General features: G+C 41.6%; 2 protein-coding genes across 10 annotated transcripts in view; one reads left to right on the top strand and one right to left on the bottom strand.

The window, feature by feature from the left end:
• PDE1C (phosphodiesterase 1C) overlaps positions 1-26,645 on the top strand; it is a 411,928-nt gene that overhangs the window by 367,827 nt on the left and 17,456 nt on the right. For 7 of the 9 annotated variants that reach the window (XM_068935844.1, XM_068935837.1, XM_009679701.2 and 4 more), the window contains one exon: positions 638-9,583. In XM_068935844.1, the coding sequence (XP_068791945.1) occupies positions 638-807 (170 nt within the window). In that variant the 3' untranslated portion in view covers positions 808-9,583. Of the gene's footprint in view, positions 1-525; positions 9,584-26,645 lie in introns of those variants that run through there. The other 2 variants (XR_011139751.1, XM_068935840.1) reach the window with 2 other exon arrangements.
• Positions 8,467-26,475, bottom strand: PPP1R17 (protein phosphatase 1 regulatory subunit 17). The gene is made up of 5 exons (XM_009679706.2): positions 26,024-26,475; positions 19,474-19,585; positions 17,490-17,642; positions 15,873-16,034; positions 8,467-10,068 (listed from the first exon to the last, which is right to left on the bottom strand). The coding sequence occupies exons 2-5, from the start codon at positions 19,553-19,555 to the stop codon at positions 9,989-9,991; spliced, it is 477 nt and encodes a 158-aa protein (XP_009678001.1). The 5' UTR covers positions 19,556-19,585; positions 26,024-26,475; the 3' UTR covers positions 8,467-9,988.

Raw genomic sequence — 26,645 nt, 5'->3', positions numbered from 1 at the left:
GCCCATGTGTGACTTTCACAGTGGTCTGCAATTTACTGATAAGTCATACAAAAACCTCAGATCCAACTGTTTTTGAATTCTGGGGAAACTGTAATCTCAGTCCAAACTTACTACCTTAAGCTAATCTCTTGCTCAAAGCTAGTTTGAAAACAGCCAAGTGCTCAGCTAACTACATGAAGATAGGTTAATATAAAGTTGTTTCTTCATTTAGACTTTTTGCAACTTTCATCTTCTGTTTGAGCTTTCGTTTCTTAGCCTTGTGAATGTTCCTTTAGATTCACCTGTGTTGATATGATCTTCTGGGAGGCCCTAATAAGGGCATAATTTCAAGATTAAGCATTTTGAAGTGCCTGAATGCCTAGATTTCAGTATTGGAGACATCTATTTTTTGTTCTAGAGATGTATGTATTTTTTATAATATGTATTTGCACATTTTTTTCCCTGAAGCTTTTGCTAACACTTTGTAACAACCCGTTAATTCAAAAGAGTCCTAACTCGCAGGCTGAGAAACCCTCCTTTACACAGACAGGCTGTGCTGAGTGGGATGGACAGAGCTTCTGACGAATTCATTTCTTGTCCACCAGCGAGTGAATGGTAGACATGGTAACCATCGTTGTTCTTGCTTTATCACTGCCAGCCATCAAACCTCAGCTGTGTCACTTCAGGAGGCCCACCTACAGCTCAGGAACCTATTTCCCAGCCTCTCACAAGAAATCTGAGGAACATCCAATGAGGTATAAGGTGCTTGACCAAAGGGGAAGGATGAAAAAGATTCAGCATATTTCCCAGAACTGGAATAGGAAATAGTAGAGGAGATTAAGAGGCATCTTCTGGAATGATGCTTCTCACAGTCGGATGGAGGACATTGTGTAATCATTGCACAGGCCATACTGCATTGTGCAGCAGGTGTAATTCAAGATATAAGCAATTGTATGATTTAACCAGATAATATAATGGACACTTCTGCTAGAACTGTTTTCAGTAGTCTTATTACTGGAGCATATGTCTACTTAGCGCTGAAATATTGGTCTGCTGTTTAAAAAAAATAATTTCATACCACTATCTCACAGCAAATTAAGAAAGCCAATGTTTTCATAGATAGTTGAGCTCCTTATGGTGTTCTCAGCTAAACTTGTCCTCTGTAAGAAAGTTCTTGTTGCCCCGGATCTTACGCTGTGAGAAGCAGTGGCAAGTAACTCCCTATTTGCTTTCTGCAGGCCTCTGGTGATTTATATACCACCTCAGCTCTCCCTTTCCAAGCTGGTGAATCCTGTCCTATTACTCTTTCCTCCCAAGCAAACCTGCTCTACTTTTGATCTTCTTTGCTACTTTTCTCTATATCTTTTCTTTCTTTCTTTTTCAAATCTGTTTTTGAAAGGAGAGGACCAGAACTGTGAAAAGTACTCAAGATGTGGGCATACTAGCAATTTATAAAGTAATGTTATAGCATTTTATGTTTTACCTTTCATGCCTTTCCAAATAATTTTTAAAGTTGTATTGTTCCTTGAGCGCTGAGTGGTAATTTCTGTAGAATTATCTGTAATGATTGTTAATTAATTTATAGCCTATCAACACATACAGGGTTAGGATTATCTCTCCTTATCCACATTTTTCTGCACTTACTTACCCACACTGAGCCAGTGATTTTGATGATTGAACTGAAATAAGCTTCCTTTTTTTCCCTCCTTTCTATCCTTTATTTTTGTGCCTGCTTGTTTTTTCCTTGTCACCTGTACCTTTTCCAAATCACATCTTCTCCATAAGCATATTGAACAGAACAGAAGGTTATCCTCATTTACTGTGAATGGTGAGCATTTGATCCTGTTCTTTTTTTCCCGCCTATTATTAACCAGTTATTTATCCGTGTTAAAATCATGTGTTAAGATCTTCTCTCAATCCATGACAGGTTGGTAACTTTGACAGCCTTTGGAGCCAGACATTGGCAAAATCTTTTTGGAAAACTGCAAATGGTTTTATGCTCCTCCGAGGAACTCCTAAAAGATTTATGAGGCATGATTTATCCTGTAAAAAGTATTCTGACTCTTCTCTGTTATATTTAGCCTTCTATTTACTAGTTCTGTTCCTTTTATTTTCTACAAGTTCACTCACAGCAGATTTACCTATCTGTTATACACCACAGGTTTGTAACTACATCCAATGTCAAAACTGCTACAGTCAGTACATATAACATTGCTGTATGAAAATTATGTTAAAATCAAGGCTGGTTGTTGTACGAAACAGCTGGAGAATGTTACAGATGCCCCTTGCTCTGTTAGAAAAGACTGCTGCAAGTCTGTGTGCACTTGCCCTAAGGTCCGATAGCATTTTTCAGTGTTTTGCAAGAAATCTCCATAAAACAGGTGGATGCAGCATACAGCTGCCCAAGTGTTCTGACATGATGCTGTATCAGTTATTTTTGTCCAACTGTCTTACTAGGAGCTCGATGTTTGTAGCCTTGACGTCCTTGAACCCCATCAGCGCTTGAGACTCCAGCAACTGGGCTGCCCAGCTACCTACACTAAGTGCAAAGAGGAGGCACTTTAAAGCCTTCTATTTGTGAAATGTGATTTATCTCTAGGAGTTCCCAGAGAACTACATTTTGCCTGTAAAATACTCTGAAATGTTTACATGAATAGGCTGTATAGACAAGCCAAATTATACTATTCTTCCAAACACATTTTCTGTCTGTGTCATTTCCTTCTCTTTAGGACACCTTTGGTTAATACTTTACCTGCCGTAATCCTACCTGACTGTTCTCTGGATGACTGGACAGCACTGAGCCACTTAAAAAAGGCAAAAGGAGCCAGAACTTCTTTTCTTCCTTTTTTTATTGTCAGCAGTTAAGTGGGGTTATTGCTTTTGTATCACAAACATCTGACACAAGGGTGACATTTGTTCAGGCTGCTTCATGTAAATGCTGGGCACTTCAGAAAAATAATTCCTAAGCAAAGCTGGTTGTGCTACTGGCATCCAGCTGAGCTACTTGATGGAGCAGACGGGATCATCGTCGCAATCCAATACTGACATCTAGCGTATATCGAGGGGAGATTTTCCAAGTAGGAAGTTCAAAAATGAAATCTGTGTTATTTGAGGGAGGTCTGGCTTTGCAAGGCACTCAAAGCTTTTGGCGTTACTGATTTCTGAGTTAACCACTTGCTTCCAGCATGGAAATAAGTCTGAGTAATCCATCCTTTTTGAAAAAAAGTCTGATGATCTAACACTCATTAAGCAGTTTAGATTTTTCATGAATTATATGTTGCAACTGTCAACACTTTTGCAAATTTAGCCTTTTTTTGTGTTTAGCCCAGTTGTGACTTAAGTCTTCACTCTAATCACTGGGTGGCTTTGCTGTGGTAAGGAAATTTGTTGCTCTGTTTTCCTGGAGGGAGTTGTTATTTCATTTTTTAAGTAAAGGATTGAAATCTGAATTAAAAATCAGAATGCTAAAATCTACATTGGTTGAGACATAGAGAGACCCTTTAGCGTTCATTCTTTATATTGAATCTATTTCTGTGGCTACATAAACATGGATTGGAAGGGAAGATTGGCTCCAAAATCCTCATGGACAATTACAGCAGCAACAAGCAGGTATGAGAAGAGGAAGGGGAGAAAGGAGGAAGGAAGAACAGTGGCTAGTGGGTTATAAATGAGTCTTTCATATTCTTTCAGTCATGAGGCAGACAGCTACGTTCATGGGGCAAAGTTTTTTCTGCATGGGCTGTATCCCCACCTCCTTTTCTCCTCCTTAGTCAGGTCTGTTGTTCAGTTCAGCTCCTCAGATGTGTAGCGGCATTTGTCCTTCAGCTTGATCCTTCACTGTTTTTGTAGGTACTTCTCCCTTTATCCTGAACTCTTTACTCCTGACCTCTCACAGACCTGATAAGCTTCACTAAGCAGCTACCTTAGTGTGTATCTTGAATTATTGTTGCAGAATCACTGAGTTGCTAAAGGTTGAAAGGGACCTCTGGAGACTGTCTAGTCCAACCCCCCTGCTCAAAGCAGGTTCATCTAAAGCAGGTTTCCCAGTATTATGGCCAGTTGGGTTTTAGGTGTCTCCACGGATGGAGACACCACAATCTCTCTGGGCAGACTGTTCCAGTATTTGGTCACCGTTACAGTAAAAAGCATTTTTCCTTGTATGTAAGTGGAATTTCCTGTATTTCAATTTGTGCCCAGTGCCTCTTGTCCTATTGCTAGGCACCACTGAGAAGAGTCTGGCTCCATCTTCTTTAATCCCTGCCATCAAGTATTTATACACATTGAGAAGATCTCCCTGAGCGTTCTCTTCTCCAGGCTAAATAGAACGTGGGAATGTATGACCCTAAGACCACCTGGAGGCCTGAAAACTAATCTGAAGTCTAGAAAGCTCTGGACAGCTTGGAGGCAGAGCATCCAAGCTCAAGGCAGAGCATCTCATGGTCATATATTCAGCTTGCACTTTACAGGATCTTCTCATATATAAGAATGAACGCAAGTAGCCCGTCACAAGGGATTCTTTCATTTCATGGACTGTACTTTCTAGTTTTGTTTCTTCTTGTCCCATCTGTCCAATTCTTATCTTTTCAAGGCTCTTCAGCTTGTCAGGTATAAGCATTTAAGCTTCTCTTCACAGCTCTGAGCCAGACAGACTGATATGGATTCTCCTGCAGGACTAGAAATCAGTATCATGGAGTTGAAACTGGGTGTTAATGTTCACTCCTTGAATTCATAGAGCTACATGTGCTACTTTTCCAGAATATTGAAATTCCTGTTTGCACAGCCTCACTGTAAAAGGCCCCTGGCTTTTTAGGAGATGTAAGTAACAGAGTAAAACGAGCTTAGTTAAGCACAAGTGAGAAGCCAAAACTTCCAATGTGCTCCACTGGCCTGCATTTTTGATCCTTCACCTGTAGATGCAACTGCTGGGCATGTCTCTGCACATAAGAGCACTGTGAAATCACGTTTACAAAAAGCAATGTTTGACATTTGTGTGCTCTTGAAAATTTTTTTACATGCACCCCCAAAGATAGCAATGGTATAGAACATGGAATAAGATATTCAATTATGATATCTAAACCTATCTATTACTTTAAGTGGTCAACATGTTATCTGATTGTCTATTTATTAACTAGACAGACAAAATTTCAACCAGAAAAAATTTCAGTGTAAATGTTCCTAAACTCAATGCATGCAAATGCTGCTTTACTTGTGGGGATAGTTAAGTGTTAGCAGGTTAGTGGTAGCGCTGTGAACGTTGATTTGTATTTATTTCTACTGTTGCTTAGCTTGATAAAGCACTTATCTAATGGACCTCATGTTTAGCACGACAGCAGTGCTAATAACATCTTCAGATGCGTGATGGGCTTACTGCAATCCTTAGTTGAATGCCACTAAAGCACAAGGCCTTTAAATCTCCATTGTCCCAACTCTTATCACAAATGGAGAACTGTCCCTTAGTTTCCAGGTAGAAGATGACCCAGAATTCACTCTAAAAAATATTAGCCATTAACAACCTCCCAGTCTTTTATTCAATGATTGGATCACTTCATTCCCTTAAGCCTCGGGCTGGCAGCCCTGTGCAGTGCAGACTTCTAGGGTGAGGTTCAGTTCCAGCTAAATGCAAGTACCTGAACGTAAGCCAGAAGCTAAGGCCTCGGATTAGTCAATGCCTATGTGGAGACACTTCAATTTAAGTGATCTGGAGCATCCTAAGTTCCTAACAGCACTACAGAAAGGGTGCTACCTTAGTCTGCTTCTGAGCTTTTTGTTTCCATCAGCAGTGTGCCAGGTGCTTTGCCCCCATCTCTTAGTGGAGATACTTGGCTGCAGGAAGCAAGGACTGAATTTGCTACTGGCACCTCAGACAAGTGGTGCTCCAGGATATGTGTCCTCTTATACTGCTAATACCTGGAGCTTGCCAAATGAAAGCCATAGTTTGGTTTTCTTCAGCCTTATTTTTTCACTGTAATGGCCGGGGGAAACTTTCAGGAACACTTGAGGCGAAAGTATTTCTGCCCCAGAACACACAAACTCTGGATGTTTGTCGAAGAGAGCAATTCCTGCAGTTTTAGCAATATATCGTCTCAAAGAGAGAATTCAGAGCTTGAAGGGCAATAAATAAACCTGCACTCACACCAGTGTACAGCCCACGCAGGATTCTGCAAGACATAAAAGCTTTGTTTTTGGGGACAGAATGGCAGGTGTTTATAAGATTTTTCAAATCAGATCTTATTCCCAAATAAAGTAACATTTAAACACTTTCACTGGATGCAATGAGGCAGATGAAAGCTTTGAGAAGCTTCCCGGGAACACTGCAAACCTCCCCATTTACTGAACTGACCAAATGAAAAATCATTTTCTAGTTGCTCAAGTTGCTCCTGGATGGAGAAACTGTAAATGCCCAATTACCAAGGTATGAATATGCAATTTTAAATAAAGTGCAGCAAATAATGTATTTTGTGGCATTTTTATGGCTGGGCTTTAAGTTGATCTATTAAGGGATGGTAAATTAGGCCACTGTGCCATCAGAGGTGTCAGTGGGACTGTAACTCCTCTTCAGAGGAGGACATATCGTCCTGTTGGTAGGCTTAAAGTGTGATGTAAATTTTTCATGTTAACCTGTGTCAGCATCCCCCAGCCTTTGAAAAAAATGTCTTCTTCAGAGCAGTGAAGCCAGTCATATCCTATTTGTGCTGCTGCCTTTTGTTGTTAAGGATCTTCACATCTAAACATGTACATTTTCATAGCTAATCTGTTGCTGATATTCATTTCAATCTTTCAGTCTTTTCAGGACTGCACACTTTCACTCTTGTTGTATTTTGTGCTGAAAATATTCATCCAACATCACTAGGAAATCTATGCTCAGATTGCACTGGAATGTTCATTTGAAGTTAAGCTGAGCCATGATGCTCAGGTAACAACGTGATAAGATGCTTTGGGGTTTAAACCTGAGGCTTTGTGCTCCTTGAGGCATCTCCAGTTAGTCTCCAGATTCCTGGGGCACCCAGACTGGAGCGCTCCCAGTAGAGAGTAGCAAGCACTGCAGTCTGAAGGGTGAAGCACTGTGCTCAGCAAGGACATGCAGTGCCACTGGCTGGGAGAAATGGTGTAGGCATCTCCTGAGACCTGTAGGAGTGTCCAGGCTGCACAATTTCTCTGAAGTACCTTCACATCAAAGGAAAGCCCTGGTCTGCAGCAGGATCAGCTAAAATCTTGAAAAGGCCTAGTATGAATGCTGCTTATATTGATGCTGTTTGTGCTAGTTCTACAGGATGGTCACTGTCTTTGCATATTATGCATATTTTTTTCTGTTCTCCTCCCCACTGCTAACATCAGTGCAGAAGCAGAGACTGATTGCCTTAGGTGAGTAATATATATATATATATATTTCCTTCACACTATGTAGAAGCTTCTGTATGGGACTAAAGCTCTTTCAGTAGGACAGAGGCTCAGTTGAGATTCACCAGCTCAGCTACAGCTCAGTTGACATCAATATAATTCAAGCAGGAATGAGTTTGGCCAGCAGATGATTAACTCTGGGAAGCCCTTTTTTTGCAGACAAACAAGTTTGGAGTGGTGACTCTAAGGATGATGATAATAAGATTTGGTATTTTTCTTCCAAGCTGAAATTGTATTAAACCTTCCCTGAGAAAAACAGACCTCAAGGTTTTTGTTCACAAGTGCAGAAGAGACTGATTTTTCAGCTCATTCTGGTTCTTAGCTGGTGTGAGCTGTCATGTGTAAAGATATGAATATCTTCTCTGACTAATTCAAGCCTGACATTTCTTTTCTTACTGCAAAAACATAATTCTTCATTCCACCTTAAAAATTGCATCTCTTGCATAAAGGCAAATTGCTGCCATAGTCCCTTGGCACTCAAGAAAGGCATAGGGAGTCTTTTATGCCATGGGCCTTCTTTCATAGTGGCAACACAACATATGTCTTTATTCTGTTTCTATTGATCGTCTGAATCCCTGAGTACCTGGTGCTGAGCTGGCCTCTGAGCAAATTTTTCCTCACTTCGTGTCCTGTGAGTATTTCTATATTTAATCATTGAACTTTGTTTGAGTTATCTGAGTGGGTTCCAAACGAAACTTGATTGACACCGAGAAGGGCATTCAAGATGTGAGAGATACCATCCATCAAAAAAAGTCTGGTTCCTAAAGACATGGCACAGGTGACAGACATGGAATAAAGCTTCTAACGCCCCAGTGCCTACTTGAAAGGAAATTATATGGATATGGAATTGTAACTTCCAATTGCAAAAACTAAAAATTCAGCAGTACATTGGCTCCTAGGTATAGATTATGTCTGTATTTTTATCATGTACTTGCTGTGATATACTTTACTGTGTTCTTTACATGAATGTTTTTATTTGAAATATTTATTGGTCATATTTTAAATACTATCTTCTCTCACCGAGAAACTAACAGAATAAAAAGTATACCTTCTAGCTATCAGGTGTTCCAAAATAATATATCTAGTCTGTTGTAGGCTTTAGTATATCATCATTTATTATAAGCTTGCTGGTTACATCTTGAAGCTGAACATTTGCGAATGGACTACATTCTTACGAAAGATGCTGGGTCAGTCACTGTGGCAAATGAAGTCCTAGCTAGTGTGTTCCTCAGCTGTCTGCCTAAGGGTATTAAAAAAAAATAGCTGAATTCAGTCTGCCGGGCTAGATAATCTTTAACCTCTGTGCTGAGGTTCCTAAGGATCCAGCTGGCAGCACTGCTCCATCTAGCATACAGCGCTATTAAGGTAAGCAGAAAACTACCCAGTCCTACCTATTTTGTGTAATATTCTACAGGTACCCACCTCTGTTTGTACCAGTGCTGAAGACTGTAGCTAGCTGTGAGAACAATTCTTGGTTGAATCAGTGAATTAAGCTATTAAAAAAGAAGCATGATGCTATTTCACCCTGCAGTATGCATATGCCGTTGAGTAATGCTGTCCCTTTGACTCAATTCTGAATTCTCCACTGTGATTTTTCAATCTTTACATCTCCTCCTAAGTGACAAGCTAGGACTGCATTTAAAAAGTACATATCCAAAGCATACATGTGGAGTACGAGGATTAGCTATCCAACTCATTCATCTTTCACCAGCCTAGGAATAAAACCTCTGAAAGAAGAAAAAAAAAAATCAATAGACTATACTGGTACAACAGCTAAATGTTGCACTTGCAGTGTGTTTCCTTTCTGAGGGCTCTGCCCTGTGTTTTGTTTGATGGGTCAGTGTCAATGGCCCTTAGCTTTAAGTTGTTATACTGCAGTAAATCTACCCTTTTCTCCTTACAAACACGAGTTATGAGCAGATACAGGCAAAAGAAGTGTTTGCTTCGCATTTCAGGCATTCTGGACTTGATTCCTTCTCTCCCACGGTCTCCATCTATCACTTCAATTTTGCACATGGGAATTTTCACTGCAGTCAATGTTATTCCAGCAGAGAAAAGCTGGACTAATGAAGCGAAAAGTCAAGAGAAAAATACAATTTTGAGTCTTTAGTTGCTGTTCTACATCCCAGGGGAACAGGAGGGAGGAGAAAGAAGAGCCAAGCTTGTACCCCAACACGGTTCAGGAGCAGCTTGCATAACCAAGAAAGAATGGCCAGAAAATGCACTGCCCTATGCTACCGTCCACTCTAGTATCTAGTGCCAGCTACACTGGATCGGCAGTGCCATTTGCGTTAACCCTTAGCACTACGCTATACAAAACTAGATCTGAGGTGGAATCCTTGTAGACAAAAGTCCAGGAAAGCTGCTCTTAATAAACCAAGGGAATCCTTCCAGCCCCATGTGTAAATGAATTTTCTACCGTCTCCTATGCTGCTTCCTGGGATTTCATAAGAAGAGATGCAGATAAGCACTTGAAGAGAATTTAAATTCAGGTGCATACTTAAGAAAATTATTATTTATAAAAATGAATGGGCTGGTTTTTTCTGTGCTGCCACTTCAAATGACCCAGAATTATTATTTACATTACATTATTGCAGATATCACTATAATCTTAACTGGGGATTGTGTCTCCATCCTTTTCTTCATCTTCCATAATCACTGTTTGCTTTTCTTCTGTAAGCAGCTTAGTGCCTTAAAAACAGAAGGAAAAAAAAAAAAAAAAAGCGAGAGAGAGAAGGAAAGAAAAAAAATGAGTTAGTTTAAGATATTATTTCTTTAGAAAAAATCAGGTTAAGGAAAATTTTTCTGTCCTCTCTAATAGTTTAACCTTAATATAGTGTTTCAGACATCATGGGAGTTCCTCTTCATTTATTTTGGCAAATCAGTCTCCTGATATTTAGTGAACTAGAACTGGATCACTACACTGTTAGCTAAAATTATCAGTCAGCCTTAAATCTAGCACACTTCAGCTACCTGTGAAAGCAGAGACCCTGAAGTGTCTTCTGAGAACCTATTTGTTAAAAAGGCTTGGGAAGTTAAAAAAAGGGAAGTGCTTGCATGATGAAATAAACACTGTGATTAACCTATGTGACTGAGTCAGTTTGTGTGAACAAGCGTCTGAACGGTTCTTTCCTGTAGGTACATAGCAATGTTACTTAGATTTTGCTAACGCAGATGCTAAAGGAGACAAATATTAGAATACTACATGCCAAGTATCATTCCCGCTGATGTTATGTAGTATCAATAAATTGCAAAAGGAACAGAACTGAGATCAATGTTATAACAGATTCACACGCTAAAGCCTTTGAGCCAGTATATGAATTATTGAGGTCTGGGATCTGAACAAGGTTCAAAGTGTATCCGTCCTGTGAAGGGAGAAGAAAAATAATTTGTAAGGCTTCATCCCTATCCTGAAAGCACTGGAGAGTGATATGACATAATATTGAAAGGAAGTTTGATTTCACAGTTAAAGCATGGGATGGAGATTCAAGAGAGCTGGCTCGTCAGCTGCAGATGTGCTGTGCGGCCTCTCTTGCCATGTATAAGTATTTCCTTCTTCCAGAGTCTTCCTCTATTCTTTAGTTAGGTTATGGACCATATTGTCCACAAGTATATCTATCTGTATATCTATATCTATATCTAATCTATCATCATACTTAAAATGGTAAGTCCACCTCTAATGGTGGACTTTGAGGCTTTTCTGTGATATCACAATATACCAACTATTCTAACTAATCACTTTATTAAAAAATTAACTAATAAAGCTAAGTGAGGCTGATATTTTAGATAGGAAAATTTCTCCTTGATCCCTATTTTAACTGATTGTGCTGTTTTTGCCTGTTTGCAGTATAAAGCAATTGACCTCTAAGATATATTTTATGTCCACCTTCCTTGCTGTGGAGATTAATATAGTCTAAAAACAGGATGAGGGTAACCGTTGAGTTGAGACCAATGAAATCTCTCTGTAATTCAGTCTCCTACTGTTTGCTCTTAGTCTGTGCTAACCAGCTGAGTTGTTCTGTCAAACCAACCTATTTTGCTTCCTTCTGCATTGAAAACTCTTGCACAGTGAAGGCTTTCAGCCTTCCTGAAGTCTGAAAATAGAGCAATACCACACAGGAAGATTTTCTTCAGCTTTGGAATCTTTTCAAGAGGTGATGAACTAATGAAAATGTTAACCTATATTGCCCTTCATTTAGGCTCCTGCTTCATTTATATGCAATTCTCATGACCTAGCTGGCTTCAGAAGTGAACTGAAAGGGATGAATGAATATTATTTTGAAATACAAAGGCCTGCATTGGTTTGAGCAGCGACCGCTACTGAGTGAGTGAGTAACCACTATTGTTAACTGCTGAGAATGATGCCGTTTTTTTAGAGATGGAAGTAAGTGGTAGCTCTGAAGGAGCTCTTTTAATTGGTTTTCTAGAGCACGGAGGAGGATGAGGGTTTGAAATCGTGGTTTTACTAGTTATCTCTGATCTGATTAGGAAACCCTAAGCAGCCACATTTCGGGAAGTGTGTTCCCATATTTACACAAGTATTTACATTCTTGCTCAAACCCACAGGCCTAAAGAACTCTTAGAAATATTTCGGTTAATTGAATACATTGCTAAGTGGGGATGGCAACAAAGAGTGTTCCAGGTCGGAGTGCAGGCTTCGGATCTGATTTAAATCATGTAGTGTCATGCAAGGGGGAAAAGACATTAGAATTGTGATTACAATTTGTCTTTTTTAAATCCCTTAAAAAAGCCACGTTGTTGGCTGACTGAAAGAGACCTGGTCACTAGAAGAGAGCTCTGCCCCTCAACTCGTTTGTGTACATGTGGCACAATGGTATCTGGGTCACTTTAGTAGGAGTTTGATGCCTGAATACGTTTAGGAGTACAATCCGTGTAGCGGAGGGTTTTATAACACCTGTACTTTGCTATTTAACTGGGCTAAGGAACTAATTTCCCTGGTCTCCTTCTGTAGACTACAGAGAGACATGGGATCCTTCAGACTGTAATGTACAGATCCTAATTTAGCAACCACCTTTCTGTACCTCGATTTCCCATTTGTACCTGTTCTCTACTGGAGCAGGAGTTTTCTAAGGATTAACCTGTATTAGGTGTTTGCAAGGTGTAAAACCGTTTCTACTTCTCACTCGGGTCACATTCGGCCCAGTAGATACAAGTGGTTTTGGTCACTTTATATGGCCTGTTTGACTTGTTTTTATTCCTCTAGATAGAGCGAGCCTCTGGCTAACCAAGAAGGAAAGGGACAGTCCCAGAGTGCTCATAACCAGTTGGTCAAAATGGGGAGAGATAATGCAGCTGCTGTTTTTATCTACATTTACAACAAAATGACTTGTGTGGACAGCTGCTTAAAAAGATAATCTAGTAATTAAGCTCTGTTATTGCAAGCAACTAAGTAGGGTTTTTTTTTTGTATTGCTTATAATACATCTGGAACAGCAGCATTTGGAAAGTGAAATGGCAAAAAACATGGCAATCCTCAGCAAGAGCTCGCAAAGGATACATGTGGCCCTGATGTGCTGCCTACTACAGCAACACCACTAACTGGGAGACAGGGACAGAAAAGCCTTTTCATATTTAATTAGCGCACGTAGCCCTGCTGGGGCTTCTCAGGTCTCCGAGTCTATAATTCAGATGCTATTTTGCACCGCAGTTCCACAAGAGCTCAGTCTGTTTATTCGCTGTCTGCTGCCTGATGGGATAACCCTGAAAGTAAACAAGTAGTAAATACCGAACTAGCCCTCAGCCACAATGAGTCACTTTCTCATGGCAAGTCGTGGACCCACTGCCACCAGCTTCTAACCAGCAGAACTCTATGTTGGTGTGTACCTTGAAAAGAAAATATGCATCCTTGAAGTAGGGAGGGCATCACATTCAGGCATTCAAACACCTAGGCTACTTTGCCCCTGAAACAAATCTGCCAGAGGGAATCAATCATTAGAAAATGGACCCAGAAAATAGGATGTGGAAAAGCTGTCTGCAGGGTGAGGCAGCATCTAGCAGGCCGCTTTGATGGAGTCCATGCTGACTGCTGGAAAGTCACTACACTAGTAGGTTGGAAAGAGTCATTTAAGGTATGATCGCAAACAGTTGAAAAATGCGTTGGCTTCTGTCATTTCCCCAGAATTAATGCACATGCTTTGAATTTTGTTACACGTTTGAAGGTCACTGCATTTTTTTTCCTTTCTTTTTTATGCTCTTCCCTTTTGTATTTTTGGACTACCAGTTCATTTGGGTTTTCTAATAACATGTTTCTGTTAGCACATAACTTATATTAGCTTCTTTTTCCTTCAAAAATTATTCAGAGCTAAAGAGAAAGCCTTCAAGGCATGCAAGAAGTGAAGTTCCTTAGAATGATTCTTCTTTCTCCTTTAACTATATACTGAAGATAATTAAGGCTAGACAGATAAAGCAGTAAGTGAGTAGATGTTAATCCAACCAGAACTTCATAGAGCCATGTCAAGGAAATAATCCACCCTTGCAGCATCCTGTTAACTAACAATCACATTTAAACCGAAACAAGAGTCAAACATGTCTCGGCTACAGTCACACATTTCGTCTTTGATTTCTGTCATCAAACATGTTTCACTTCCAGACTCTCCCCCTCTGCATATACTCTGAGGACCAAAGGACACATACCATCTTCAAAAGTGCTACAAATGGCCAAAGGCAATTATTCTTAGAGTATTTTAGAACCAACCAAAATGATACCTCAACTCTCTTCCCAGATCCAACACGGAGTAGGCCTCAAGTATAATACAGAGGACTAATGTTTATTACAAATGATTTGGTAAACTTTGCCTCTCCTGCTGCTTCTGAATTGATCCCTAAAAGACTACGGTTTTTTTTTCTCCCTAATTTATTTATCATGTGAAATCTTTTGCTGGGTAATTTCCTCCTGCAATTATATGAGTAGTTCATTATCAGTGTTCTGTATTAAATATTCCAAACTGGAGAACTTGCAGTTGGGCTAAGAATTCATATAATAGATTTAATTTCTCCCAGCAAATGATCAGACCAGGATTCCAGTGACTCACTTATAGCAGCTGTAATTCTGCAAGCCACTGGGATGCCTGAGTATAAGGATTGTGTTCTGCTGGGCAGATCAGTTTGCAAGGCATTAGTATTTGCTATACTTACTGCCCTGCTCTGGCAACCCTCAGTATGCTCCTCCTTGCTCTTGGGAGCCCCATATTGATGAATATAAGGCTGCTTACATGAAAAAAAGTAACTTACACATGTTCGTGAAGGTGGAGAGACAGTTATGAAGGATTAGATTCATAAAGGTAAGGAGATGTCTACGAATACAGGTGGCTCTTGGGACTAATGGAGCCATTTACACACCTGACACCTCTTAGGTGTGCAGGAACTCCCATTCAAAGAGTAACCTAAAACTCAACTGCTTGATATACTCAACTGTTCCATAGTCACTCAGGACCAAAGGATTTGTCTCAGGAACCTCTTCATGTAGTGTGCCTCACTGCTTAGTAGTGCCTAAGACAAGCCAGCTCACAGCAGAACTGGTTCATACTAGAGGTTTGTAAGGGAACGATGTTTTCCAGTTATGTTTTTCTGACTGAATCTGTACATATGGACAAAGTTTAAACTTTTGCTTCTCTCATGCTTTGGGGCCACAGTAAGAAGGGACAGAAAAATTGTCAGATGTGTTCCTTCCCAGAAGCGGCTTCAATGAGGCACGTGATACAAGTTTTGGATGTGGGGTTTGTTTGTTTGTTTTCTTTCTTTCCTTTGCTCATTTTTTGCTCCATCCCATGATCTGGAAAGAGTTGGTATATAGCAACCAAACTTGCAATATTTCCTGCATCCCTGGCTATTGGTAGCAATTAACGCACAGGTCTTTGCACCTCCAAAGACCTTCACTGATCACTTGAGGCTCCTTTGTGTCATAGGGATGTGGGAAACTCAACAAACAAAGGATCATAGGGTCCAAACATGGGTGGCTGAATCCATATCGTCATTGAGCAAATTTGCTGCTGCACTCCACGTTTTTGCCAGAAGATATTATGAGCTGGCAATTAATCACAGTTTTGTTTCTTCAGTGCATGTAAGGGACTATGGTGTTAACAGGAAATTCATCAGGACAGGTTTACCCTAGTATATTTGATGCAGTGTGAGCTAAGGTAGTGCTGGTGACCTAAAAGTTCCTATGTGCTCAGGTTTGAAAAGCAGTGCAGTATCTGCTGTTGCACAAAAGTAGGATCACCTCTGCAGAAGCTACTCAATGGATATAATGTCTTCTCTTTCCCCCAACCCCATTCCTGCAGCTTGTGGAGAGGACATGGCTGAGGCTTTCCATGAGCTGCTACTGCTATTATATACTTTGAACTAACAGGTCCAGTTGAGCAAGAATTGCCAAGTGGAGTGGACAGACAACCTCCTTCCATCCTCCTTGTGATCATACTTCTGACACTAGCCACTGCGGGCTTCCTCTTTGGAGCATTCTTTAGCTAAGTTTCTTACCTGTTATAATGGGTGGGATGTGTATTGCAGGTGTATCTTTTCTCCTAGGCTTTTTCTGTTCCAGTTCGGTGATCTGAGAGCCTGGGCTCACTCTCTCCCTCTGTGGTTTCTCTGAGATACCATACCTTTTCAGCAGGTTATCAGAAAAGTCTGAAAGTATGCCTGCAGAGAAGAATAAAAGAAAATACTTCTTCAGCCTTGTTTACACTGAAGAAATTTGCACCTGTATAACTTTACCCGTGACTATTCTGAATTAAGCAGCCTGAGTGCTTTGTGTGGTGTACCTACTCTTCAGGGTTTGCAGAAGTATGCCTTTCCTCTATGTAAATTACATTCTGTAGGCTATAGTCAAAGATACTGTTAAGCCAGCTGTTTTCTGGTGGACTAAACTGCAACCCACCAGAAATGATGGCAAAGATGAGTGCACTCTTGTATTCCAGAAGGATTAACATCTTATCAGAGTTGTTTAATCATATGAATGCTTAAGCCTCTACTTAGGAACAATGTGACCACACACAGATGACCTGTTTTAACTAGTGAGGCTATCTTCTTCATGAGAGGGATACCTCAGGCACAAAATGCAGCTCTCCAGCTCCTGGGCCACTCTTTCCTAAGAGAGAAATGTTTGTAGATGGATACATGTGAAAGCTGGACAGGGTCAAATGTGTAGAATGAGGAGTTGAATATCTGGATTACGTGTATTGGAAAAGACCAGCTGTTTGTTTTTCACTTGGTAAGTGTGAGCCATTGCAAGACACACGGGTGACTGTGCAAGTGGCTACCTGCTAACTCCTGTGTGTACGCACAACATGGGAAACAACACAAGGCACTTGGTACAAGAACACTGCTCCCTCCCCAGAGAGTACAGTGAGGACTGCTTGTTAGCAGAGAGAAGTGATAAACATTTATTCCCCAGCTCAGGTAGGGGACACTCGGAAGATCATCAGGTTTCATTGGCAGTCTCCTGCTCACCCTTCCCTTCCCCAGGTTGGTAGCGTTTGGCTCTCAGACTTCGGAGGTCTGTAGATGCACAGCAGCAGAGAGCATCCTACAAAGAGTCTCTGTAACTCTGGTGGTTTCTGGCTTCCTGAAACACCCATCCTTTGCCAAAGTCCCCATATGCACAGGGGCCCTGCATCTTCCCAGAGGAACAACCGGCAGCCAGCTTGCGTGCCCCTGTGCTCACCTTCCAGCCTTGTCTCCCACTGAGCGTGGGACACAAGTTGCACAAGAACATACAAGAACTGGATCCTTTTTGATTTTAGATTGAATCTGGATGCCTGCTATGGCTTAGCTGGTAGAGATAAATACACATCATTTACCACATGAAGACAATGACAATGATGTGAGCTGTAAGGGAGGATTATTTTTTCAGAAGCATGCGCACACCAACCTCGCTATTTGGAGACTGTGTGAGAACTTTGTTAGTCTAAAAATGAAATCTTTTGAAAAAGTCAGCCTCTCTGTAAGCCTGCCTTCCCAGATGTATGTAGGATAGATGTGTGTTCTTATTCACTTCCAAAGGGATATAAATAAATGAGGGATCTCTGGATCTTTGTCCAGATTCAATCCACTGAACTGAATTTGAATTTTGAGGTCAAAAGAAGGATTGCTTACCTGATAGGGGCGGTGGGGTGTGTAATGCGGGTGTATCTTTTCTCCTTGGCTTTTTTTGCTCCTGTTCAGTGTTTTGGGAGGCCTGGATAGTTTTACCTTTTCTTGGTTTCTTTTTGAGGTCACAGCTCTTAATCAGCTGCTCTGAAAGATCTTCTGCATAGAAGAAAAGATGAACAGAAATTCAAACGGAAGGGAAATAATAAAACAGACGGTGAAAAGAAAAGCTTTAATAATAGTACTTACATCCAAGTAGATTAAAATGCCCATGGAGAAACAACTCCTAAATAGAAAGTCAGTATAAGAGGTCTCTGTGCCATAACAAATGGCATCCAAGTGACTTAGGTGGTCCTTCTGCTTTGTAGGTGGTAGATGTAAAAAAGAAGAGGGACAAAATTGTGGGTGGCTATGTGTTACATGGCAGAGGGAAGGCTGCACCATCATGCAGAGATGCCATGGCCATGACTGTTTCGTTTAGCTCCAGCTGTGTGGATCTGTGTCTTAAAGAGTTACAAGGGCACTTTTGTGAAGGGAAGATTTATGCATATGGGGCCAGCCTGAGGCATTGGTAAACCAAGCCAGCATATTGTTCACTTCAAGAGTTGGCCTTATTTCCAGAGCTGCTGAGCAGTCAGTATTCACTTTTGATTTACATAACGCTGCACTGGATTTTTGGTTTTTACTTTAACACAAGACTTGGCTCAGATGGCTTAGATGGTCGGCATAGTTTTCCTGCAGGCATCTGCATTTCTGGGTGCTTACGTAAGCTGAAAATGTTAAGTCTAGACTGTCATTAGTATCATCACACAAACCAAAGCTTTGATTTCTTAAATGTCACTTGTATGGCTTCATCATTCTCCACCCTCCCCTCCAGCTTCAGACTTTTTGCCCAAAGGGACCTGGTCCCGGACTCACGCACGCCATGTGACACAGCCGTAAATCCGTGGACTAGAAGCAGGAAGGATAACTTCTGGGTTAAGTCCCTGGAAGATGGGGATTTTTTTTTTTTTAGCCTTCACAGACTTCCTCTATGATCTTAATGAAGTCATTTAATCTCTCAGTGCCTCAGTTTCCTGCCTGTACAATGGGACTAATTCTACCCAAATTGCTGTTTGCTTTAAATAGGCAATTTTATAGACAATTCTTTTTATTGGGTGCACTGACAGCAGTTACAGAAGTGGTACCTTTGGCTAGGAATGCCATGGGGCAGAAGTAGGACTAAGATACCTTCCCTGTAAGCTGGATAAATGACATTTGTAAAATTCTGCTTGCCTGAGGCGAGATACTTTTTTTGAAATTGCATTTGTGCTTCATTATTGCCATCACAAGGGTAACAACGAGCAAGTCGTTTTTTGTTTCTGGATTGGTAAATCTTTCTAACAATTTTGCAAAGCTGGAATGAAGCAAAATCATTTGAAGTAGAGGCAAGGACCATGAATATGCAAGAAGCACCTCGATCAAGTCATGAAGTCTAGTATTTGGGAGTGTGGCAGAGCAAAGATGCCTCCGGTACTCTCAGCGCAAAACTTACGTACAAAGTAGGATCAGGGAAGGAAATAGATTGACAGTAAAGGGGGAAAACTGTTTACAATGCCGTCCCAGTGTGGGCAACGGGGCTATTTGAAATCTTTTATTGAAATTGAATATGGAATATGTGTTCCATATTCACAGGGAAGGCTCAGTTTATTGTGGTATAAGTGATGAAACTGCTCTACTTTTTCTACCAGGGAAAAGAACAATGACTCTTTTTCTTTTCTCCTTTTTAATTAACTTCCCTCCTGAGCTTCAGCTAATATTTATATGCAGGAGGAACATTCTCTGCCTTTCCATCTGGCATCAGAAGTGTCACCAGAAGGTGTAATCTATCGGGTTTCATGAGGCCGCCGTGGTACTGCTGGAGGGGAAAAAACAGCCACTGGATGGGACCTACTGATGTAAAGATAACACCTCTCTAATTACTGCAATGACATCATCTAATAACACTTACCTAAATGGTTACAGTGTGAATCTCGCTTGTCCAGTCTGTCTTCTGGCATATCAAGTGGCTGAACATATTCTGTTGACATCATTGAAATGTTTTTTTTTTTCCCCCTTGGAAGCTACAGCAGCCAAAAAAAAAAAAAAGCACTATGACATAAAACTGACATGTTGGTATTATATATCCACTTGCTAGCCAGTTCATGAGAAGTCCCTGTCTTTCTTCCAGCTGCTCTTTGTCATGCAGTCTGCTGGCCTGATTTTGCTCAAGCATTTTAAGAGATGCATTTGTTCACTGCCTTGGCTACACACATATAATATCCCATTTTCCACCTACATTGCTGTAAGCAACCCACATACATAAGCACAGGAAATACATTAGCTCTATAGAAGACTACTGACTTTGGCCATACAGATAGTGCTCACATTCACAAAGTGCTAGAAAACAGGCTATTTTGTTCTGGTTTTCTTCTCCATTTTTTCTCTACTTTAAACTAAGGGTTGTATTTGGCATTTATCACACAATCTAACTTTGATGACAAATGCTGCTTAGTTAGTCTTGTAGCTCCAGCCTCTCTAAAAGAGCCCAGATACCTTTGAAGATCCAGATGTGAGTGCTGACTCTCAAAGGTGGCAGGTGACCGCAGACACCAGAGCCAATCTGATGCACGCATCACCTTGGTAGAAGCAAGCACGTGGGACCAGTTTCTCAAAGCTGTTTATGCACCCGTATTCTGTAGGTCTCAGTGGATTGCACTTTGGCCTTCAGGCTTTTTTATCCTTGGTTACTTATAACCAGGGAGGGGCCTGGTCGCCAGCCTCTGACCTCAGCTTCCTCAGAACCTGGCAGGCTGAGATTTGATACAGAATTTACCTGCTTCAGGCTCACCCTGGATTAGAGGAGCCTAAGGAGATTAGACCATTTTTTACTGTCAATGATTTCTACAGCTGCTTAGCAGAAACCCATCAGAATAATGGTGCAATGTTAAAGGTGGGGGGGGAAAAAAAACTTAGATCCTAAGGTGAATCCTGATTGATCTGGGTATCTCCCTTCAGGCAGCAACAGCTGTGGTATGGTTTCTCAGTAGCCATCTCTTTTCTCCATTTTGGGAATAAGAGCAGGCTGTGATTTCCTTGAAGGGAGGAGGAAAGCATTACAAAGAGGAAAAAGCAGGAGATAAAGTTAATCGGAGAAGGACAGAAGTAGGAGAAGAAGGACAGAAATGGGAGAAAACAGGTAGAAGGAAAGGGAAGTACAGAAGGAAAGATTAATAAAAGAGAAAGGTGGAGGAAAAGGGAATCAGAAAAATAGGGAAAAGGAAGATGGGAAAATCAAAGGTAAAGAAAGAATAGAAGAGTGACTGTACTGTAGAAGTTCATTTTATCTTTCTGGAGGTAAAGGAATTACCTATATTATTTCTCCCTAAATCAGAGTGGTTGTTGGTCAATAAAAAGAGAACCGTAGGGCAGTTAACCTTGTTTTTAATGACTAAACTTGAATCCATACTAAGAACAATTAAGCCTGAGGCAAAATGCAGTCACATAAATATCTGGCAAACAAAATATGAAAGGTCAAAGTCCTACACATGCATTCAGCTAATTCTTCAGGAGATGGAAAAAAATTCTCCTAAACTCTAGTGACTTCAAAGTAAATGGAGCAACACTGGTTTACAGCAATAAAGGTCGGGAACATTGACTCATAGTTTACTTACTTATAGGATTAACTCCAATGCCCTTCAGTAATCAAAATTCACAAAAATTTTTAAAATTATATAAATGCTGAATCAGGCCTGGATGAGAGGTGGAAGCTCTGCCTGCTCACTGCAGTACTGGCCCAGTCCAGCCTCACGTCTGTGTTGAATGGTTATGTTGCCTGGAAACTTCAGTAGCCTTTACAGGGGGAGGAGAAAAAAAAAAGTATCTTCCACTTAGGAAGACCCTTCATAAAGAACTCTTTGAATGCATCTAAGTGTGGTATGATTGCTCTGTTTATCATCTGTATAAACAAGCTAGAGCTATGTTTTAAAATATAGCGATCAAAATTTTATTGAAAGGATAAACCTATCTTGCCATATAAAGGCCCACTCTACATTTTATGATTTCAGGGAGAAACTATTTTATCTTCAGTGCGATTTGATTTTAGAGGATTTGATGAATGCACTCCAGCTGTTAGCTGAATATTATGATTGTGGGAAGAATGTTCTTTTCTAAAGATTACCTTGTTTAGAATGTTTTCAGTAAAACCAGTGACTCCATTGCAGACTATGGACTCTTTTGAACAGGTTTCAAGCCAAAAAAGCTGGTGATATTAAAATTTAATTGTAACATTGGTAGTAACCTATACTGGCTGGAAATGCCTTTCGAATCTGATGATTTCACTAAGTTGTTTCATTGAGTTACTTCCTGCAGTAAAAACCAAGCTTTATAAAGAGGCGTTGTCTAGGATTGCTATATGTAAAGTATAAAAAGCTTACTTAATTATTTTTTCTTAACACAGTAGTTTGAAAAATAGTATTCTAAAATAAGTCTCTCAGATTTGGCTTTACATTTCCATCTAGGAAATATAGGCTAGGGTGCCTAGCCCTTGGCATCTTCAGTACTTTGAAACAGGGCTTTATAGCCTAACTTCAGACTCTGTTTTTTGAAAAGTTTGCCCTGCCATACATTGCCTGCTTACAAATGTATTTCTGCACTGCACATTTCAACTATCTATGTGACAGATAAAGAATAAAGAAAAAAGAAAGATTGCCAGAATATATCACTAAACTTGATATAAAAGTTTTGATATCTTGATTCTATATACAATGCATATGATATGAGAAAGTGTTGGTGATACTATATCCTGTCACTGTGCATTATGCACAGATTTGTCATCAAATGCGAAGGTGATGTATGTGCGCACTGTAATGGTGCTTTCCCAAACCACTAAAATCAATTCCCGACGCTGAAGAAACAGATTCCCCAATAACGTTACATGTGGAATGGAAGAATGTTGTAGTAACTATATGAATGCTTTACTATGCCTTTACAAACGGAAGCACATTCTCAGATTTTAGTGTTAAGTGCAACTCCTTTCCTACTCATCTTCGTGGTAACCCAGCGTGCCCTATCTGCAGCAGTCAGTCACCTTGGTAGGTAACGCCTGCAATTTACATGATGGACCAGGATTTTTTTTTGCACGCTGTTACATCTCTTAACATAATGAGCCACATTCATCCTTTGGGCAACTTTAATGGTTACAGTGGAGCTCTAAATCACACACAGCAGGAGACACTTTCTGAAATGGATATAGATTTTTCCACGCGAATTAGGATGCAATAGTCATTAAGACTTTTGTACAATACAGCTCGGCTGTACAGTCCTCTGCCGCAGAGATGTGTGCTCAGCAGACTCACCTGGAGTCTCTTACTTCTGGGAAAAGACAGAGACAACGGAGATGTCTTAAATGCTTCCCTAAACCTGGCCGTGAAGGAGTACTAGTTTTGCCAGTCCAGTTCTTCATTTCCTCTTTGCAAACGCATTCGGCATTAAATAGCTCTACTTATATACAGAGAAGAGCAAGGAAGGATAAGGCAGGCTGAAAAGCGTAGGTTATTAAAAGCTCCTTCATCCTAATAAGGATTCACTTGCATGCAGAGTCATTGTTGTGTGATAGCAGGACTCCCCTGGGCCCACACGCTTGTAAGAGCTGGGGAGTCAGATGGAAAATATATGAACTTTTCACTTTTGAGCTATCACCTTAGCTATTGACGGATTTCTGGGCACCTTAGAGAAAGCACTCCAAGATGCTGCCAGTCATGTTTGAACAGAATTTTTATTTGCTGTATATGCTTGCTAAAAATGCTAATTTAGGTATCTGGCCACAGGAGTTGCACAGTTCCTTCAACACACTAACATAACCTTAAAACATACATATGTATACACAGAAACACACACACACACACGCACACACAAAATAGGGTTCCTTTCTCTGCTGAAGTTGTACAGTTTCATTGGAAAGTCCTCCAATGTGGCCGATTCTGGGGTTCCTAGAGATGGGAAGAGAAGCTAGTTTTGTTGTGCTGTTTTAATGTGCAGTTATTTTAACACAGGTGTTTGCCTTAAGTAATCAGGCTAGGACTTAGGGTGAGACTCAGCAAAGCTCTTCTCACAGATTTCTACCCCAAAGGATTGAGGACATCTGATCACGTGGCATTTAAACCAACATGAAATGACATCTCATGAGAAAAAATCTTGTAAGACAGCATTAAAGCTTTGAGAACAAAACTAAAGACTTCAACTCTTCTTGTTTGATCCTGACCTGGGCACAGAAATGGCTTTTAATAGAGCAAGGTTATATGTGAATTTTTTGCATGCCCCTAGGGTTTGAGTAGTTGTAGGAGCTAGTCCCCTGCATGGAAATTAGATTCCTATGTATACTTGTACGCAGAACCAAGGGAATATTTGGTTCTCAAATGAATCATCAATAGGTGATTATTCTTATCTATGGGATGGAGAAATGAATTTCTGATCTGCAATTCCTATTCAAGTTTGGAGGGGCTAACTGGGCATACATACAGTTCTCTACCATTATACATGAAGAGCATGATTTGTTGTATATGCATGTCATTTCCTTGTGCACTGGGTACTTAGAATTTGCAAACTGACCCCTTGCAAGGTCTCCACAAATTGTGCCTTATAGGACTTCAGCAGACCAGGTAGTGCTGTCCATAAGTACCTTGATATTTCATTTGGTCTAGGGACTGCTTTGTTCCTACAATCAACAAAATCCCCAAGAAAAAGCACGCCCTAGTTTGCAGCACGTGCATAGTCATTAAAGAGATCTTGAAATGTTGTCATGAGCACTACTTAAGTAAAAGTAGTCTGAGAAAATCCTTTTGCTGGGTGGCAACATGCAATCTGAATCTGCATTTAATATGATTATTTATTTTGGTAGGCTGATGATACTGCTATCACAGAAACCAGTATGACAACAGGTACTTGCCTTCTCCTGGACCCAGAGCACTTAATAAGAACTTACCTTTGCAATAAAAGGCACAGTATTGTTCTTGTGTCAGTCAGACTGCCACTGGGAAAGGCTACCTATCCTTTGAAAAAAGGTGGGGGAGATCGTGTCCCACTCTTGCCCCATTTGTGTTTTTTGCAAAGGGGATGAAAAGGCATAACAGAGGCCATGGGCAGCCTGGGGCGAATTATCCATTCGGTATACTCTTGCTTGAGCAAGGGAGGGAATGACAGGCCTGCCCTTGCCCCCATCGCATGTCCTCAGTAGGCTCCGGAGTCAGCACTTTGTTTGCCCTAAGTCATTTACGTTATGTGTAAGATACTACCACCTGGGGGTAGTAATCCTGCACCCACCTCGCAGTCACAGAGCTCATGTGAAACAGCTCTGCCGGGAACGGGGACGGTGCGACTGCCGGCTGCGTTCGGCTCCTCTGCCTGCGCTCAGAGTCAGGCTGGGGTCTCGGGGGACTGGGAAGCGGGTTCCTTCACCAGCACCCTGATCCGGCTACAACTGCTTGCTGGGTGAGGCTTGGGAAAAAACAAGGCAACATGCTTTCTGCTCTCAGAGTAGAAAACAGATGCCCTGAAAAAAGAAAGTCTAGGTGTTGCATTGCATCCCAAACTTCGCAGTCGGAGTTTCACGGTATATTTAATGCTATTCTACCAAACTGACTTCTTTCCAGTTACAGCCTCATTATACACGGACTAAGCTTCTTCAAAGTTTTAGCTGGACGCTAGATTGTTCTCTTCAGGCATTCTTGTCAGATTAATCTGATTTCTATTTTCTGAAGCAGACTTAAACGTTTTTTAGGTAACAGGTTTTTTTTTAAAAAAAAAGTTCTTTAAAATCCTGGTTCTGGTGTCTTCTTCCACCCAAAACTTTTGCTACTAATAACTGGATGAATTCAGAGATCCCACAGAATTGTCTCAGAGCAGTTTCCTCTTACAAACTGTACTCTTTTAGGGGCTAGTTCAAAATCCAAGTAGGACTATGGACTGACTCCCACCATCTCCCAGCAACTTGTAAAGAAAAAACAACAGTAAAACTTCGATCAATGGAGGAAATACCAGATGCATTTGCACACGGCCTGATCACAAAGTTTTCCTCTTTGGAGGTAATTAGAAAGACAAAATCTTGCATAATTATTTCCCTGGGAAGCAAACCAGCCCTTGTGCACGCCACCCCTTTCTCGTGGGAGAAGTCCTGATAGCCGTTCCCCTTCTGCCGGCTTGTGCAACGTGCGTGTGAACTATCCCAGCAACTAAAGCTAGCAGAAACCGTTGTCTCTAAGGCGGTCTCCTCCCCCCGGCCCCATCCCATGCATGGCAGCCCAACCATCCGTCGCCCCCCCCAACTTTCCCCACGCGACGACAGCTCCTGCCTGCTCCCCGAGGAGCCGGGACCCCTGGCCCTTTCCCGCGAGCCCCCAGCGGCGACCGGGCACACAGGTTATTAAGCCAGCACGGGCCAAACCTTGCTGCTAAGGAAACAAAACAAAGCGAAGGGCAGCACGATGCTGCCCGGGCCGGAGAAGGCGCGTGGCTGGAGTACTTACGAGGCGGCGAGTGGCGCGGGGAGGGCGCGAGAACTTTCTGGCGCCGCTGGGTGCTCCTGCCCGCCTTATCTAGGGAGCCGCCGCCGCCCGTTGCTATGGCAATGCTTTATTCAGGCGTCCTCCGGGAGGGTGGGAAATAGCATCACCTTTTTCCCCTCCGCCGCCCGCCGAGTGGATTTTTAAGGCTGCGCTGCCGTTTCCTTCCTCTTCGGCGAGCCACCGAGGCCGATGGAAAATAGGAAACGGGACAGGGGAAAAATCAGCACCGCCTCAAGGCAAAAGCGTCTTCCCCGCCAGAAGAGGCGAAGCCGCCGGCAAACTCAGTTCAACGAGGTTGGGGCGGGGGGTGCAAAAGCCTCGACATGTAGCTCGGGGAGTCAAAAGGCGAGCTGCAGCCGCTGCCTCGAGCGAGCGGCGCTAGGAAGAGGGGAAGGGGAGGGAGGGCGGCTGATGCTGTGCGGGACCCAGGGGAGAGCTGAGGACAGAAGTGGTGAGAGGAGGCAGGGCACGTCTGGGAGCAGCCCCAGCAGCAATAAAAGTGATGGACGCTGTCTCCAGCAGCGATGACTGCGGTGTTTGTGTGTGTATCTGACCACAACTAGTTACACAGGCTTGGCGTTGA

Source organism: Struthio camelus, chromosome 2 (assembly GCF_040807025.1).
Source record: "Struthio camelus isolate bStrCam1 chromosome 2, bStrCam1.hap1, whole genome shotgun sequence".
NCBI classification, from domain to species: Eukaryota; Metazoa; Chordata; class Aves; order Struthioniformes; family Struthionidae; genus Struthio; species Struthio camelus.
The sequence above is the reverse complement of the archived record's forward strand: the minus strand, read 5'-3'. Positions and strand labels throughout refer to the sequence as shown.